Here is a 17,445-nt window from a genome sequence, read left to right as displayed (position 1 = left end):
ACAGTAAAGTCCTACATTCAAAGTAAAGGGGAAAGATTTTTTGCAAGACTGATGTTTAAAAGGCCAGACACAAATACAATGTCGTCACCGCTGTAATCCAATCCGATAGGTCGGTCGTGTCTGGACACACAGCTGTAGTAGAGAGTAGAGATGCCAGGACAGATTAAGGTCGCCTTCACATTTTGAAAGTAAATGAACAAGCTGAGAGTGGAAGACTTTTAGAACAAGTTTAAAAAGAGGAACGAGGAAAAACCGTCATTTGCATCGAGGCTGGATTGAATAATTCACAAATACTTGATTTATGTAAGAGACAGATCGGGTCATGCTTTATAGAAGCAGGATTTGCTGTAAGAAACAGATGTGATGTGAACAGCAGTCTGACAAATGGAAACCACCTTAAAGGTCACATGTTATACAAAATACACTAATATGTGTTTGTAGCATGTTTAAGAACTCCCCAAAGAATCCTTCCTCTCCATCTTTTGCCTGCTCAACTTTTCAGAAAATGTGTGCTCAAATATGATGTTTGGAGATTTTCCCTTTATTATAACAATGTTCACCTGTCTGTTTTCAAGAGACATCGGACGAGTCGATGCTTCTGTCTTTAAACAAACTCTGTTCGTCTGATCTGCATGTGTTGCTGTTGGCCTAAAATAATCAGACATCACAAAGTCATTCTCATTCAGAGACGCTTCAGGTCATCTTCAGTGCAGACTGATGTCTTTCTTTAAGAGCAAAACGGTTATTCAGATTAAGCGTGTGAAATCACCCAACAAGATTTTACAGCTGCCTTGTTGGTTTCCAGGAAGTGGAGAACATGGCGTGCTCGTGGATGGTTGGTGCGCTGTAAATGCAAGAAAACGTTATTTCTGAAAGCCTTTTTAGCGGTATTTTAAAACGATCTCGAGAAGACAGAAAAGGCAAAAGATTTCAAAGTAGAACAAGTTATAAAAAAGGAAAACTAAAAACGACCTAAATTTAGAAACACATGTTCATCATTAAGTCATTGTAAAACTGGGAGTGCATGGTCAATAACACATCTCCTGGACAGTGAGCAGCCATGACAGCCTGTAATTATTAAAGGCTCCCACTAAGCAAACAATGGAGGTGATTTTTTTTGTAGAAACAGATAAAAGATTTAGCTTCAGTTGTCCGCTGGTATCAAAGCCATTTAGAGTGGGTATCCATTAGAGCATTACAGCTATTGTTTCGGGATTGTGCATAAACTCACCAAATAATCAGACAAGACATTCAGCAATGTGGTTCCCTTTAGGCGTCTCAGCTGCATTTATACACACAACCATACACAGACCACCGGTGACAGCATACCTGTTTTCTTTGTTGGAGAATCTTGACTTCAGTGCCTTTTAACGATTAATTTAACCACGTTAAATGCTTCATATTTATTGAAATGAACACTCATTTGTTTGTCAATGCTCCCCGTCAATTAAAGTCCATTGTCTTGTCTGCATGTAAAGTAAACGTGTACGATTTCTCTCCACATCACAGCAGGGGACCATCCATACGAGTGCGAGTTCTGCGGGAGCTGCTTCCGAGATGAGAGCACGCTGAAGGGCCACAAACGCATCCACACCGGCGAGAAGCCCTATGAATGTAACGGCTGTGGGAAGAAGTTCAGCCTCAAGCACCAGCTGGAGACCCACTACCGTGTGCACACAGGTACTGTGATCAAAGCTTTCTGGCTGTTTCGTGCTGATATGACTTGAGTCACATCCGTTTATTCGTACTCCCCAAATGTGTTGTGCAGCACCTTAAGCTATGGAAATGGGTTGCCAAATAAAGTCTGTGAGCAGAGGTTTCAATCTCTGTGCAGACATGATACCAAACCTGATAACCTGGTTGTTTCAAAAGTCGATGAATAGCAACATTAGAGGGTTTGGTTGTAGTTTTTGGAGCAGTGGAAATAGGCAAACTATCTGATCTCCCACTTGCATCTTTATGCTAAGCTAACAGCTCCCTGACTCCAGTGCCAGTCATAAGACTTGAGTTTATAACATTTTATTCCCAGCTAGGGAAACATATTTCAACTCAACAACAACAACAACACCACCACAAGTGTTTATGCTAAGCTAAGCACTTCCTGTAATGAACACATAGACATGAGAATTGAGCTCTTTTCAACAATATAATGAGCATTTCAAATGATAGCAATAAAATGTCATGTCTTGCTTCCCCTTCTCCTAATATGTGTGCATGATGAACTTCCTCATTGCCCCTCATAATAATACAGTGTTAAAATTGTTACAGCTTTCCTGTTAGAGGACTCTGTTGAAATCCGAGTCGCACGTTGCAGACCAGCGCAGATGAATATCTTTGTTGCTGTGATACAGTAGATTGATGTCTCAGAAGACTTTGTATTGATCCCGGTATATTTAGAGCCCCATAAAGATGTTGACACAGTGATAAGCTGGGTGCCCTGGAGAATGAGTGCGCGCTACGAGGCAGACTGAGCGTGGATACCAGGGGTGCTCGCCAGGATGGCACGCTGCCAAGGCTTTATGCTTCCTCACCATCTCTTTTTCTCTAATACACACACACACACACATACAGAAGGCCCCCTCCCATCTCCCATTCAATAAGCCAGCTGTTAAGCCACACTATCAAGGCAGCCTGTCCAATAATTGGCTCCCCTCCGTCCACCCTTTCCCCTTTTGTGTGGGGGAGGGGGGCTTTGCGTTAAGCCGGAGAGCAGCAGCAGATAACAAGAGCAAGTGACAAGCTCACAGTCAAAGGCCACCTCGCACAAAAGGGAGCTGCTTGATGAATCATCGACATTGGCAACCTCACCCCCCGCCACCTCCTCTCCACACATCCCAAATGCCAATGGGGAATCAATACCAAGGCCCCATTTGCAATTCATTATTAGCTGCTTATTTGAGGCGACTGTTTACAGTCTGGTTATCAATATCAACGTAGTGCAGGTGTCCACACTTGCACAGAACACATCACGACCTGTATCAATGCTTTTATGCTTATTAGCTAAATAGTGCAGTCACCTCGCCCTGGGTGGAGGTCAAGGTTAACCAGGCCTCCAAAAAGAGAACAGGCAGACCAACCATCTAATGCACGAGGACGCCCGTTTCGCCCGTACGGCTGCGTGAAAGGTGACAGCGAGCAACAGGCCAGATCACTTCCGACAGCTCATTTCAAATGCCATTGGTAAAGGTCAGCATTTACATGTCTAATTTGCGTCTGCTGGCTTGAGAGCTGGCGGATTATTCCCCGCCATCACTCAAATCATTAGCACATTTAGGAAGGCTGCTGTTGCTGAATTGAAATGTGCTTCTTGAACATTATACACCCCCCCCCTCCCACTGTTCTTTGATTTATGACACCTTCAGGAGTTCTCCACAGCAGCAGCAGTATTTAGTGTATCATGGGCTTGAGGTGATTCAGAAGACATACCAGACATTTAAACATCGCATAAGTCATTTTTTTCCACACATTTAGATCATAAATACATGTCATTACATCATCGACATTTCAGTCACCACAGGCCTTTTACCGTATTCTCGCATTTGAAGCATATATACATGTCTGACATTTTGAATGAGAGTATATTCACATTCATGGCTGGGAATAGCAAGGTAACACGTGATACAGTTACATACAATACAACAACTTTCCTTCTTTTAACTTCTTTTCACCGCTGTCCGACATTATCCTGCTGTCAACTTCTTCATCCTCGGCCAATTAACTTCTCCTCGGGCTGCCCTAATTCATGTGTAAAGAGCAACTGAGTCATGAAGTAGAGGCGCGGTGAGGCAAATCGACGGGGAAAAGTGCTGGATTCATTTTTTTCCCCTTTCTTTTTAGAATTTGGATATGTGAGGGTGAAATTTTGGAACATAAAGCTGCGATTAAATAAAAAAAGAAGAAGAGAAAAAAATGTGGGTCAGGTGACACAGTCACTATGAAACTGCATAGAGCTTTGCATCTCTTAACTCTTTTGCTTTAATTAACAGCTAAAACAATTCCTGTGATCACAATGCTAAACCTGTTATCCTTTTACTGGAAACTTCCAGTATGTGCACATCTTTACTTTCAGCTGCATCCTGATGTCCTAATTCATCCTCAGTGTTTTCTTTTGATGTTTTTTCACACAGAGAGTAAAGAAAAGTGGACACTAAACATTAAAAAAGCAAAAGCAATTTAATTAAAAAAAAAAAAAAAGATTTCATTTTCTTCCGTTGCACAGCGTGATGTGCCGGAGAAGCCTCTGGTTGTTTCACTATAACAGTACAGTTTTGGTCTTCTTAATAAAAGCGGTAATTAGAATTGATAAGCAAACACAAAGGATTGCCTTTCCTTTTAACCACAAGATTAATCAGAAGATCATTTAGCTCCTGAGGGAACGTTTGATGCACCTGTGTTGATACAGTCTCTAAAATATGAACAAACTCTACGGGACATTTCTCGATTTTATTCTGCCCTCCCTTTCCAATTATCATGGGCAGTTCAACCAGATTTGTGCGTTCTTTTACGGCCATGGTTCAGGAGAGAGTTGGGATTTCACCACTTTGTTTGACTTCTCACAAACTTTGTGCACAGACCAATTATGATAACAACAGCAGCATATCTGTGAGCAAACAGGGTGAAATCTGTGCTCTCTAAATTAGTTGTGACGGGATATTTTTCTCTCCTGTAGCCCTGACATAGAGCCGCCTTAACTTCCAACACAAAAGGTTTTATATCCAGCAGTCTTAACTTTCACTGACAACAATTTGCCATCCAAGGAAGAAGTCAGTGTAATAACTAATATTCTGTTGTTTTGCCAGTATCAGGGGAAAAAAGGTCCTGACCAAGTTACATGCTGTGATTAATAAAAAAATAAAAATAAAAAAAGTCTGAAAAATGAGCTGCGAGACAATTGGACATACAGTACGTTCTGTTTGCTGTATATAGCTTCGTATAGAGTGTTTGTTGTGTTCATCTGCACTTTTGATGTTGAATACAGTTTACTTAACTCTCCATGGATTATTATCAACCTGTCTGGTTGTGTGAATGCTCTTTGTGTCATGCCCTCATCAAACGCCTCAGTAGCACTATCATTGTGTGGTCAGATTTTTTTCAGTATACTAAGTTATGTAACGCCACTTTGTTTATTCGCTTCATTCAGGTTTCTCGGTTATTCAGATCTGTGAGTAAAAAGGACAAAGCCTGTGAATGTGATTGTAGTTTACAGTCTGCAGGAGGGGTTAGCAACACCAGTCCTGTCTTTACCATTCAGTCTCAACTTGTCCTCTTTACTACCAAATTGGCCTGATCTGACATATGTGCACAGGTGAATGAAGACATGCAGCATGGCCTAAAGTGACTAAAGGAAGCTTTGCTGCCATCAGTCTAAAATCTATTAGAGTTTTCATCATCTTTAGGCTGATAAAGAAGAACCCTTTTTGAACTCAGAAAGTATGAATTTGTGTCGTGCAGAGTTACACACTTCTTTCAAAGGAGGAAAGCCTCAAGCTTGGATGGATTTACTCTACTAAGCCTTTCTGTTCATTTTAATTCTTCTTGATTGAGCCTCACAAAATATTTCTGCATAAGACATCTGAGTCTCCAGTCACAGCTCTAGTTTGTCATGACAATAACTGATAAGGATTATGGCAACAACAAAAAAACACAACAGTTATCTGAGGCTTGAAAAATACTGCATTATGAACTAGCATTAGCAACTTATAAATATCCTAGTCTGGCATGAGGTTTCATTGACACGCTTGAGTTAGAACAATTGTCCTTTGCATAAATAATGTGCCTCCAGTCATCACTTGTGCTCTGATTTTAGGTGCCTACTGCATATCATTTTTTTCATCCGTAAGGGGTCAGCATTATCCCCCGAGTAGTAAACACGTGCTACCACAATGATGTCACTTAAGGGGGCAGTCTTTAACGAGGCCCAGAACATATTAGCCTCACACTTCCAAACTAATGCAAACACATGTGTCTTCTCTATGTCCTCAAGATCCACTGAGATGCTTTTACACCTACTATTAAGTTCTGCCTACTTGTAAACATGTTAACAAAAGGTTTAAACTTCCATTGACTGGCTGATTGATTGATGTGACTTCATTGTCAGACAAAGGCTGAAATGTGTCTTTCATCAGCAGCTCCATGTGCCAGATAAAATCAAAAAAACAAAATACTAAGATACATCATTTTACAAAACAGAATTAGGTGGATGATACAAAATGCTCAGATTAAGAACCCTCTGTTTGAAGTATTGGTTGTGATTAGTTCATTTCATTTTGCATTGATTTATCATGAAGGTGTGTTGGTATGTGCTGTGTACATCACAGACAAATACTGCTCATCCTTTATTTCAATTTCTCTAATAAATGATCTTGTTAAAAGTCACATTACACTTCAAAATGGACATCATTGAGAAACTGACCCTGATGTTATCTTCACACCCGCCCCTGTCATCCTCAGGTGAGAAGCCATTCGAGTGCAAGCTGTGCCACCAGCGATCCAGGGACTACTCGGCCATGATCAAGCACCTGCGCACCCACAACGGCGCCTCGCCCTACCAATGCACCATCTGCCTGGATTACTGCCCCAGCCTGTCAGCCATGCAGAAGCACATGAAAGGCCACAAGCCCGAAGACGTCCCTCCGGACTGGCGCATAGAGAAGACCTACCTGTACCTCTGCTACGTCTGAGGCCAGAGATCGAATGAAGAGAGGAAGGTTACGGGTGAGGGGGGGAAGGGGTTGAGAGGTAAAGGGGAATGTAATTGAGTAAAGAGGGGGGGGTTTGAGGAGTGTTGACGATCGAAGAATGTCGACGGCAAGAGACTCGAACGCAAGCGGGTTTGTTTTCTCTTTTTTCTTTTCATGCAAAGGTGGCGACGACCAACTGATGGAGTTAAAAAGGTCGGTGATGTTGGGACAAAAGTGCTAAGAAGAGGAAGACTTTGAAATGGAGAGAGACTCTCCACCATCGTTCGGATTCATCGGGTCATTCACTACATCTGCAACTGTGTTTATTGTTTCAGGTCATTTTCATGCAGCGCCAGAAAGCAAGCAAGCTGCAGGGAAGTGACTTAATGGATGCTGCTGCCAGGAATGAGAATGCAGATTCTCAAGGGCTATCTGAAGCGAAACATTCTCGCCATTAGGAACCGAATCTTTCGCTCCTATTCGTGGGGGGGGGGGGGGATTTGGGGTCTTTTTTTTCTTTGGTATTTGTTCGTTTACATTCAACCTGTCTACCATAATTCTCTGGATCACATGAAGAATATGTAAATTCAAGCTTTAGTTCGGGCCCCAACTGGATTATTCATTGATTTGCTTCCCAAGTATGGAGAAAATTCTGTCTTGCAGAAGCCAAAACTTTCTCCAAATGGCCAGAAGCATTCTTGTTTTTAGTTGTAATGGACCACAACAAAGTAGTCTTAAACTTGAATTGACATTATTTTTTTAAGCATTTTACCCCTCTCAACAACATGATTTAAAACTGAGGCTTCAGTGTTTCAATGAACTGCTGTGGTTCTCCCAGTTTCGTTCCATCCGTAATGGTAATTGTATCTAGTTCCTGGCTTCCCATCAATTCTTCCGATGCACAAGTTGCAAACCTTTCTAATTTTTGCAGAAACCTGTCATGCTATGTGTTGTCTTAGATCTTTGGCGTGGCAGTAAGATAGCCCTTGAGAATCCGCAGTAGAGCCGGTATGCAGTAGATTGAACAGTTGAACTGGATGAATGGGAGCACTATAATACTGACAACCAAGCACGTTTGGTTGTGAGTGGTGGACAATGTATGTGCTACTTTTTTTGTTGGAAGTCTCCCCAGATTTCCCAGCAGTCTTCCTGGTTCATCTCTGTCCGATGAGGGCTGGTGAAGGTCAAATGACCACTTGCCACCTACGGTTCTCTGCAGAGAGCCAAAAGCTTACAAGCGTCACTTTTTCATATATTTTTTTCTTAGCTCTGCATCATAGTTTATCATGGCTTGATTGCACATTTAAAACAAATCACGACAACAGTCTCTGTTTGATGTCTGCAAGTTATATCTCCTTTCATTACATCATTACTCGCTATTACAGTACGCCACATTAAACCAAGCCTATCCACATACTCAGCAATAGATTACTGGACTGCTTGTATCCATGTACATTAACCTGATGACTATAGTTATCGCACACTAATGATGAACTACACAAACTGACTCACAAACAGTAACACTCTGACCACAACAGACCTGTCCATTCACCACAGTGATGGAAGACAAATTGGGGGAAATGGTAAATCGCTGCTTTCCGTGGGGAGTCGTGTGACTTCAACTGCTCGTAGAGAATGTGTAAGACGTGCTGGGAATGCCTTAGCTGCACACCTTGTTTTGAAGGTGGTGTGGCTGGTTGAAGACTGTTATACGGCATCAAAAATATGAATGTGAAAGACTGTGAGCCAGGTTCATACTGGGCTGCGTCAGAATAAACAGTGAGCTCATGCTGCCTTTCAATAGATGTCAGAAACCTACAATTCATATAACCATGGAGGTGTTACTTTTTAACACCTTCTATTCACCAAATGACCATATTGATCACCATAGCGACCATTTTTCTCTCACGTCAAGCTCAGACTCAGAAACTCAATCGTTAAAATGAAGGATTGTGGGTTACAAATCTTTAAAAAAAAACAGATACATTCTGATACATCATAGATATAACAATCCAAAAATTGATACACAAATAAAAAGACAATGTAAAGTAAAAGTCCAGAGTTGCTTTGAGACACATTTCAAGGTAAAACAACATAACTTGTGAATGGTTTAGCTGACCTTAGACAACTGCTACTGTTAGCGTTCAGAAACAGATATTGTTAGCCAACCTTATGATAGTCATCCTTAAATCTGTGAGTTACAAAATGTCGTACTTGATCCTGGTTACATTTATTCAAGTCTTAAATTAAAACTCTGGACAGCTCTTGAATCAAATCACACAGTTTTTAGCTAGGGAAGTTGTTGAATGCTAACGTTATCTTTTGTCTTAGCTAGTAGCTAATAGCTCTCATCATGCTGTAGTTAAGAGATTATCAAGAATGTTTTTTAAATTTGCCAAATGTTCCTTTGAATTTAAGCTTTTCTTTTCACGCTTTATGTAATAATGAGGCTGTAAAACAACAACAACAGTAAATTAAGTTAATTCCTTTAAAAAACGGTGAACACTGCAAACTCTTATAAAAGCATTTTAGCTTCCCAACTTGTGCTTGATGTCAGAGGAAATAGCTGTTATGTGAATTTGGGGACTAAAGATTTATTTTATTTTTTTTAATCTAACTTTAAATTGCAGATTCCCATGTACCAGCAATTCAGTTAGCTAGTTAAGCAGCTGTTAATTCTGGTCTTCATTTGGGGTGTAGTGTTATTAAGGGCACTTAAATAATTGTTTTGCCTTGGTGGGCATGTAAAAGTGTGGCGTAGCATTTTCTGTGTATGCTGAAATGTTGAAAAAACCAAGTTAGATAAAATGTAGTTTTGAATGTCAGATTTTTTGACGTCTCTAAAAACCAGCATTAGCCCTGTTTATACGCAGCCGCAGTTATCATGGTTGAACCTAGAAGGCTTTCTTAAGCATCACCGCATTGTCACAGCGTTACCGGGGTTAGATCACATATCCAACTGGCCGGTGGAAAAAAAAGGGGGAAATCACTGTCAGGACGAGACATGGCCCAGCAGCTCAGGGGGCGACCAGTAAGATAACAGAATAAATCAACTCTCTCTCTGTGGTTTTGTCCCTGCGCTTCGTCTCTCGTCTCTCGTCTCCTGTTGTTGTTGATGTCGTTGTTGTTGTAATCGTTGTTGTTGTTGATGTTATTATTGACCTTGAGTTTGATCTCAACACATCGTACTTGAATTACCTCGTTTTGTGACCTCATGTTGCTTGTGTATTTTTTAATTTTCCCTTTTGTTTCATTTGTACACTTTTATTTTGTTTGTAAGTGTATGTCGGAAAAGATGCATTGCACAACGTGATGAAGCAATGTGTACGCAGAAAAAAAATATAAGTGCCACGGTGAAGAGATTTTTGTTTGTTGGTTTTTCTGATGCTGTGTATTTCTTTGTGCATTATTTGTTGCCAAACTTGGTATTATTAACCCTGCTTGTTAATGAGCCGTACGGTTTGGTCATTTGTTATAAAAGCTACCTCTAAGTTGTTTTTCATTATTTTGGCAAAAAGCACATTTGTGTGTGTGTTTGTGTTTTGCATTATTTCATCATTGCTACTTCATCTCATGCTTATTTTTATTTTCAAAAGTTGATTTATGATTGTGTTTTTAAGCAAAGTGTATATAAAAGGCTAAGAGATAACAAACATAGAGGTTGATAGGATTGGAAAAGTCATTCAAATGGATGTTTATTCTTCTCTTATAGTCTCCCCCTGCACCTCCGACAACAGACGAGCAGAGAAAAAAAAGAAGCAATTTTGAAGCCTTAAGTGATGAGCAAGAGGGATGTGGCAGATAAGAGGAAGTGCTATTGCTTTTTAAGAGGGTTTAAAAACAAGAATTTAAACTTGAAAATATGTGAATAGAAGTGTAGTTTTGTAATGTGAAAAAAAGAAAGGTTCATTAAGAAAACGCTGAACCGCCCAGGACAGGTCATACTTGCAGTGATGCAGAGTGCGTTGGACAATTGGAACAGCAAGTGGTAATCAAAACATAAAGAAAAACCAGAAGGTTAAAAATAGAGATTCTCTCGGCTGATGAAGCTCTCTTGAGAAATGAGCGTATTCCTGAACAAGAGCCAACAGAGGCAATTTGATATATAAAAATTGTGATATTTTTGTATTCAGTGTCAGTCCTTTTTCCATTTGTGGAGGGTTACAGCAGGGCACAAATATTTGTATTTCTTTTTTTTTTTACTTGTTTTTTTCTCTCTCTCTGGGTGTGAATCATTTTTGCCTTGCTCCCCTTTGATATTGTTGGACAAAAAAACATGTGTGTGAACATATTGTAATAATAAGTGTTGCTTTCTGGATGTCAATTGCATTGTAGGTGAAGGACTAAATCTATCCGCCACAAATTTTACGAGTGTGTGTGTATGTGACAAAGTTAAAAAAAAAAAAATTTAAAAAAACGTAAAAAAGGCAGAAAAAAAATATGATAAAATACGGGACGGCAGGGGGGCGCTGCCAAACCGACCAATTAGTACTTGTCATTCACAATTTTTCAATCAAACTTGACTGTCGCCTTTTTTTTTTTTTGTATTTGAAAAAAAACTAAAAGAAGAAGGGATGGCATGTCCCGTTGGTGTCTTGCCATTTTATTCTCAAACACTGTGAGCTGAGGGGCTTTTTTCCTCCTCGTATAATATCCACCCACTATGATATACCCTGAGGTCACTCTCAGTCTGAACCACCACAATGCAAACTGATCAGTCACATTGTTCCTATCATCGTCCTCTGAATGTTTTCTACTTTCTCGTGCGGGTGAAAGAGTGCGTCAAAGAGTGTGTTCAATGTGTGTGCAAATGTGCGTGTGTGTGTGTGTTAGTGGAAAAATGCACTAATCAGATCAGATACAAAATAAAATGATATTCTATGCCACTTTTTTCTCTATGTTGGAAAAAATATATATATACATTGGCATTGTTATAGTTCTTCCCTCAGTGTTCCTCCGATGTTTCTGTACTATCTTTGTGCCTAAAAATGGAATTTGTTCGACAAAAATATCCATCTATATCTGCTTAGTTTCTGTATTTTCAGAAGAAAATAAATGGTGTCTCCAGCACCCTAGGGATGTCATGACGCTCCAATGTGACCTGAATTTGTATTATTTTTTTAATCCTGAATGGTGCAGGGCCTTTTTTTTTCGTCTTTAAGTATTGCAGTAGATGTGTAACGCTTTTCAAAATGCAACTGGGATACTGCATCTTTTCTCAGCCTTACTCTGAGAATGTCACCCAAAAGCATTTATTTAACAACACAAAACAAAGCATAGAAAAAATTTACTCGATTTCCACACAAGCTGCAGAGGTGAAGACTTGCTTTTTTCAGACAAAATCCTCTCCGTCAAGTGGTTGGTTCTGCAAGAAAATTCAGCCCAAAACAACCCACTTAGATTCTATGTTGTTTTCTTTTTTTGTCAGCAACAGGTTTGCTGAGGTGACCCTCGTAATGCTCTTGAAAAAAAAAAAAAGAAAACCTCCATTTATGCAGGTTGGCACTGGGGAATTCCCCTTCTGCTTTGTTTGAGTTTTTGAAAGTACTTCCCTCACCTTTTTTCTAAACTAAACACATTTAGAAGGGGGGATTTAAAATGTGTCAGGGAGGAATCATGGCATCCCTGGAGCTGGCACTCTGTGTTTTGGTGTGGTGTTTCTAGAACAAAAGTAGCCATTTCATGCAGTGTTGCAATGCATGTGCCATCGAGGTCTAGACTAAAAACTGTTTTGAGTAACAAAGCACCAAGACATTGTATTTTTTTATATTAGCACTGAGGACCAATTGCCCTGTCGGACCAAGCATAACGAAGCTTTTTATGTAACGAAGCTTTTCTCTCTCTCTCTGTCTTTCCCTGGCTTGTCTGTGCTACTTCTCTCCTCCATTGTTGTGACAGCACAAGTGCCAGTCAAGTTGCTCTGTATTAAGAAAATAGTGTTTTTATTATGATTTGAATTGTTATAGTTTTTGTCTACCTCAGCACCTAATCTTAGCCTAATCTTAGAAGGTGCCCAATTATTATTTTTTATTTTCTTTATTTTTGTTCTCTTACTGTTGTCGGTTGTATAAGTTTTTGAAATTTTGCATTAGAGCTTTGCAAAGGTCCTTTGTCTTTTCCAGCGACAATGTGCTATTTTGTTTTTTCCCGTGGCAGTACGTTTCCTGTTAAGCTGTGCCACCAATCTATAGCCACCGTCTGTTGATATAGAGGTTGTTCTTTTTTTGTTTCTTTCCATGTAGAATCAGACACCTCTCTTTGTAACATTTCAGTGTTCTCTGATGGAGTGTGAAAAAAAAATAAAAAGGACAAATAAAAGATTTAATGCTGCAGGTTCTCTTCTCCATGTTGTCACTAAAGTCAATGTTGTGCCTTTGATAGTGAAAATATAAAGAATATTTCTTTTTTCTACATCCTACTAACAGTAGATTGTTTTTTGTAGTGGATATTTTTTGTATTTTTATTTATGAGTCTCATAATAAAAATCAAATCATGATGTTCAGTTGTATACTTTCAATCTGCGGTTAGAAAAAAATAAAAAATGGACTTCATGTTGTCTGTCTTAGACCTCTTTCTGGCTCGCTATTTGTTCCCTGATTTTTATGTATTTTTAATTTCTAAAAGATCACGAAAAAGGACTTGGATAAATCGTCTCATCTTCATCTGTGTGTCCTGAAGTGAGGTCAGCAAAGGTCAAGTCCTTAGTCACTTTATAAATCAATACTATATTATTACATTTATTATTCTAGTCATCAGTTGTATTTTAGTTTTATGATTTAAGGTAACTTCAGCAACTAAAAAAACTTGATTGGGAAATGAGTTTCATAAATACCAATATCATAAAGTATTCCAGTCCAACATCTTCAGTGACACTAAATAATGCATTAACATCATTTTATACAACAGTCCTTTTTTATTCCTTAAATACAACTGAATGAATGTTTGATTTGTAAGAATTCATTGACAGTCAGTGAAATAAATAAAAGCCTTAAAAACATTGTGAAGCCCCGAGCACTTCACAAATAGCATCAGTAAATATGTTTCAAATATTTTTACACCGAGGCAAAAGAAACGATAAAATGATAAGTATGAACATGTCTCTTTTCGTCTTGAATTCACGGAGCACGTTCACGCTTCAAAAACAAAACACTTTTTGTGTGTGTGTGTGTGTGTGGGGGGGGGGCGCCTCCCTTCCCTTCCCTTCCCTTCCCTTCCCTTCCCTTCCCTTCCCTTCCCTGCTTGTCATTCCCCACTATCGCTCTCCCTGATTTCTGACTTTATCCATTGTTCTGTTTCTATATAAGCCATTAAAAAGCCCAAAAATAAATCGTAAAATTAAACATCTAATATATTTGGCTTATATATAATGTTTGTGTGAACAAGCTGATCTTAAATCCAAATGACTGCATGTTGTTTAATCGTACTGATTTGAAACGCTGAACTCTTTTCCTCACTGGATCAGGTTTTTATTTTTTGCTTCCAAACACCTTCTGATCTGCTGACAGAAATGTAACACATTTCCTCCGGGCAGTGTTTCTGTAACCTCCTCTGCCCTCTGTGCTGTACAACAAGCCAGCGGAGCTAAACGGAGCACGGTCACTGTTAAACTGACAGGCAAGGTCCAGAAAACACCTGAGCTCTTAAGCTACAAACACTATAGGCTACATGCTAGCATGAACAACAAACCCTGTTTGCAGGGGCAGAACTGTTTCAAAGGTCTATTCTCCAAAATTCAACAGAAATATGTTTTGTTATAGAAATAAATATTACAGACATCTTACAGAACACAACAGTTAAACACGTGTGTTTAACCAGAAGCTATATTAGCTTTACATGAGATGAGAATAGCTACCTAGCTTGGCAACCTGCTGCTAATTGACATTTTTTTTGTTTCTTTGTTGATTGTAGCTTCTAGAGCTACTTTAGTCCACACTCGATCGCACTCACTGGATAGTTAAAGGTGAACTGAGAGGTTTCAGACATCGGGATGTAATGACAAAACTTAACTCTTAACACAATAAGTATCACAATACCAGGTTCTCAATACGATGTTATCACAAGTTTTTAGATGTGTTTGAAGTCAGGGAAACATCACTCACCATGCACTTATAAATCTTTTCTTGCTTTTGCCACGTCTGCACAAACCTCTTCTCTAGCTACTGATGTCGCAGAATTGGCTCCATCTGCTGGTTAAAAAGAGTGTTGCTGCGTATTTTTTGTGTAATTGATTGAAATTGTCCATATTTGTGTCGGTCTTTAATTGTATTGCGGCGTATCGTTACATCATTAACCAGACATGTTTCAACATGGGATTTGGTCTGCAAATGCAACAGGCCAGCGAGTCAACTCTTATCATCTTCCTTTCTATTAAACGTCACCTCAGGCTTTTGCGAACTCAGTTTTGTAATCTAGTTTACACTCCTTGAGATTTTTGGTTGTTATGTGGGCGGCACAGGCCTTCAAAGAGTGAGACATCCTTAAAGCACAAACTGATGCAAGAAAGTGAAAAGCAGCAGACTAAAATGCTGCCTCTCTCTCTCTCTCTCTCTCTCTCTCTCTCTCTCTCTCTCTCTCTCTCTCTCTCTCTCTCTCTCTCTCTCTCTCTCTCTCTCTCTCTCTCTCTCTCTCTCTCTCTCTCTCTCTCTCTCTCTCTCTCTCTCTCTCTCTCTCTCTCTCTCTCTCTCTCTCTCTCTGACAGTCTGCTGTGTGTTTCCACAAATGTTCCCATGCTCAAGCACATCCTGCTGTCTGGCTTCACTCTCACCACCTGTCTGTGATGAGCTAATGGTAACTGCTGCAGCTCAAGCTTCAAGCCTGACTGCCCTTTGTCTGCTCTGCCTCTCGTGCCTTAGAGGTCATAAGCGCTATCATTAGATATGCAGGGCGTGTGTGCACCTCTTCTGTCACACGTGCATGATTGTCATTACAGAGGAAGTGAGCCGCGACGCTGAATGTTCAGAGTAGATTGACCTGAACGAGCTTTAGATGAGTGTTTTTGTGGCGGGTTGTCGCTCATGTTCGTCTGCCTGCTTGTGTTCTCGATGCTTTAGCAGATGATTTAACATGTTTTTGTATCCGTGTTCAATCTCTCGTCTTCCCCTGCAAACATTTTGACACACAGCAGGAACTGAATGATGTCTTGTGTTGATCTAGTCAAGTGTGGAAGTTAAAGATGCGTTGAGTCTCTGTCTCTATAACACTCAGATGCCACTGTCTCTTGTGCCACAAACTACTCTTACTACTTGAAGATCACTTTTTGCAGGTCTCGGACCTCAGAATCAAAAGCATTTTTACTCGATCTCATCTCAGTCTCAGACAGGATGGATTTTAAATCAAGACCACCGCTGATAGATTTTTTTTTCCACATCATTACTTAAAATAGAAGGAAGCTTTCTAAAAGAACAAATAACTTCAATTCATTCATTATTTCTTTAATTATTTCAAGTTTACAGAAGCAGCCTTCCCCCTGTTTAACTTAAAACATACAAGCTGATGATTTTCTGTGACATTAATGGTCTTGGTCTTGACCTGGTCTGGACTCTAGTCTCGGGTATGTGTTGGTTTCGGTTAGTGTGGTCTTGACTACAACACGACACCACAAACAAACTCTTTTTAAATCAAAGACTCATCGCAGGGTTTTAGCTCAGACACATCCTCAGAGACAGGAAGTCCAGTGTGCTGCATACACGACGTGTTTTGTTCTGTGGTTTGTTTTGGTGTAAAATGCAAAGTTTTATTGATTAGAAGTGAATGCACTGAAACACACAATATGATGCTTTAATATGTTGAACAAACGTTAATAATAAATCCTCATTTCCAGCTGATTCTGTTAACTTTGTACCCAATAAAGCTCGACAAGAAAGGACATGTGACGTGCACCAAACAAATAGCATATTAGAAGTGACTCTAATATGTCCAGATAATGCCTGCACATTTGCTCATTTCCTGTCTGTGGCACACAGGATCAGATTTTTGACTTCAGTGTGTTTGGAACTAATGAGGCACCTCTGTCCAGTGTGTCGCAGCTTTGTGTGCGGTTTGTTTATTTAACTTCTCTTTTTTTTTTTTTTTTTTTTTTTTTTAAATTGTGGCAGAAAACAAAATGAGGAAATGAGAGAAAAGAGGTTTTGTTGCTTTGGTGGGACCTTGATCTTATTTTGGGGGGTTTTAGGAAGGAAGGGGCAGACGTTTGTCAGGATGCTAATATGAACAGAGGAGGCTCTTTGTGTTGCAGTCTGAGGTTTCAGCTCTGATCTTTGACCCACATATCTCAGATTCTTCAGGTCACCAGCCTTCTCTCCCTTGAAGTCAGGGTCTTCAAAATGCTTTTTTGGGGGGGGGGGGGGGAGTCACGTTTAAGAACCAAGGTGTTGATGACAGGACTGATGTTCTCAAAACCAGGAATTATTCAAAACCAGATTCTTTGGCTTTGATTAATCAAACAAAGATTTAGTTTTTGGGCTCCTTCTTTTCGAGAGAGTACAGTGGATTGAGTCACAATTCAGAGAGAGACAGAGAGAGAGAGAGAGAGAGAGAGAGAGAGAGAGAGAGAGAGAGAGAGAGAGAGTGGGGAACAACATGCAGAAAAAGGAGTTAAAGGTTGGATTTGAACCCTCATATGTACATGGGTACCTGCATTAAAGACAAGGCTCCCTGCGCCCCAATAAATCAAGTTTTAGGTCAGTTTGTTGGCTTTAAATAAAAAGAGATTTTTCTTGAACGTTACAGGCACAGGTCTGTTTTTACTGAAGTGCTTCGGTTATAA

At 39.8% G+C, this 17,445-nt stretch overlaps 1 protein-coding gene across 2 annotated transcripts in view; it reads left to right on the top strand.

The window, feature by feature from the left end:
• The window catches only part of zbtb16a (zinc finger and BTB domain containing 16a), a 147,253-nt gene extending 134,022 nt beyond the window's left edge, over window positions 1-13,231 (top strand). For both annotated transcript variants that reach the window (XM_079356717.1, XM_079356718.1), the window contains exons 6-7: window positions 1,510-1,680; window positions 6,451-13,231. In XM_079356717.1, the coding sequence (XP_079212843.1) occupies window positions 1,510-1,680; window positions 6,451-6,680 (401 nt within the window). In that variant the 3' untranslated portion in view covers window positions 6,681-13,231. The remainder of the gene's footprint in view (window positions 1-1,509; window positions 1,681-6,450) is intronic.
• The last annotated feature ends 4,214 nt before the right edge of the window (window positions 13,232-17,445 follow it).

The sequence above is a fragment of the Symphodus melops genome (assembly GCF_947650265.1).
Source record: "Symphodus melops genome assembly, chromosome: 11".
Classification (NCBI taxonomy): Eukaryota; Metazoa; Chordata; class Actinopteri; order Labriformes; family Labridae; genus Symphodus; species Symphodus melops.
Note: the sequence above shows the minus strand (reverse complement) of the source record. Positions and strands in the feature narration are given on the sequence as shown.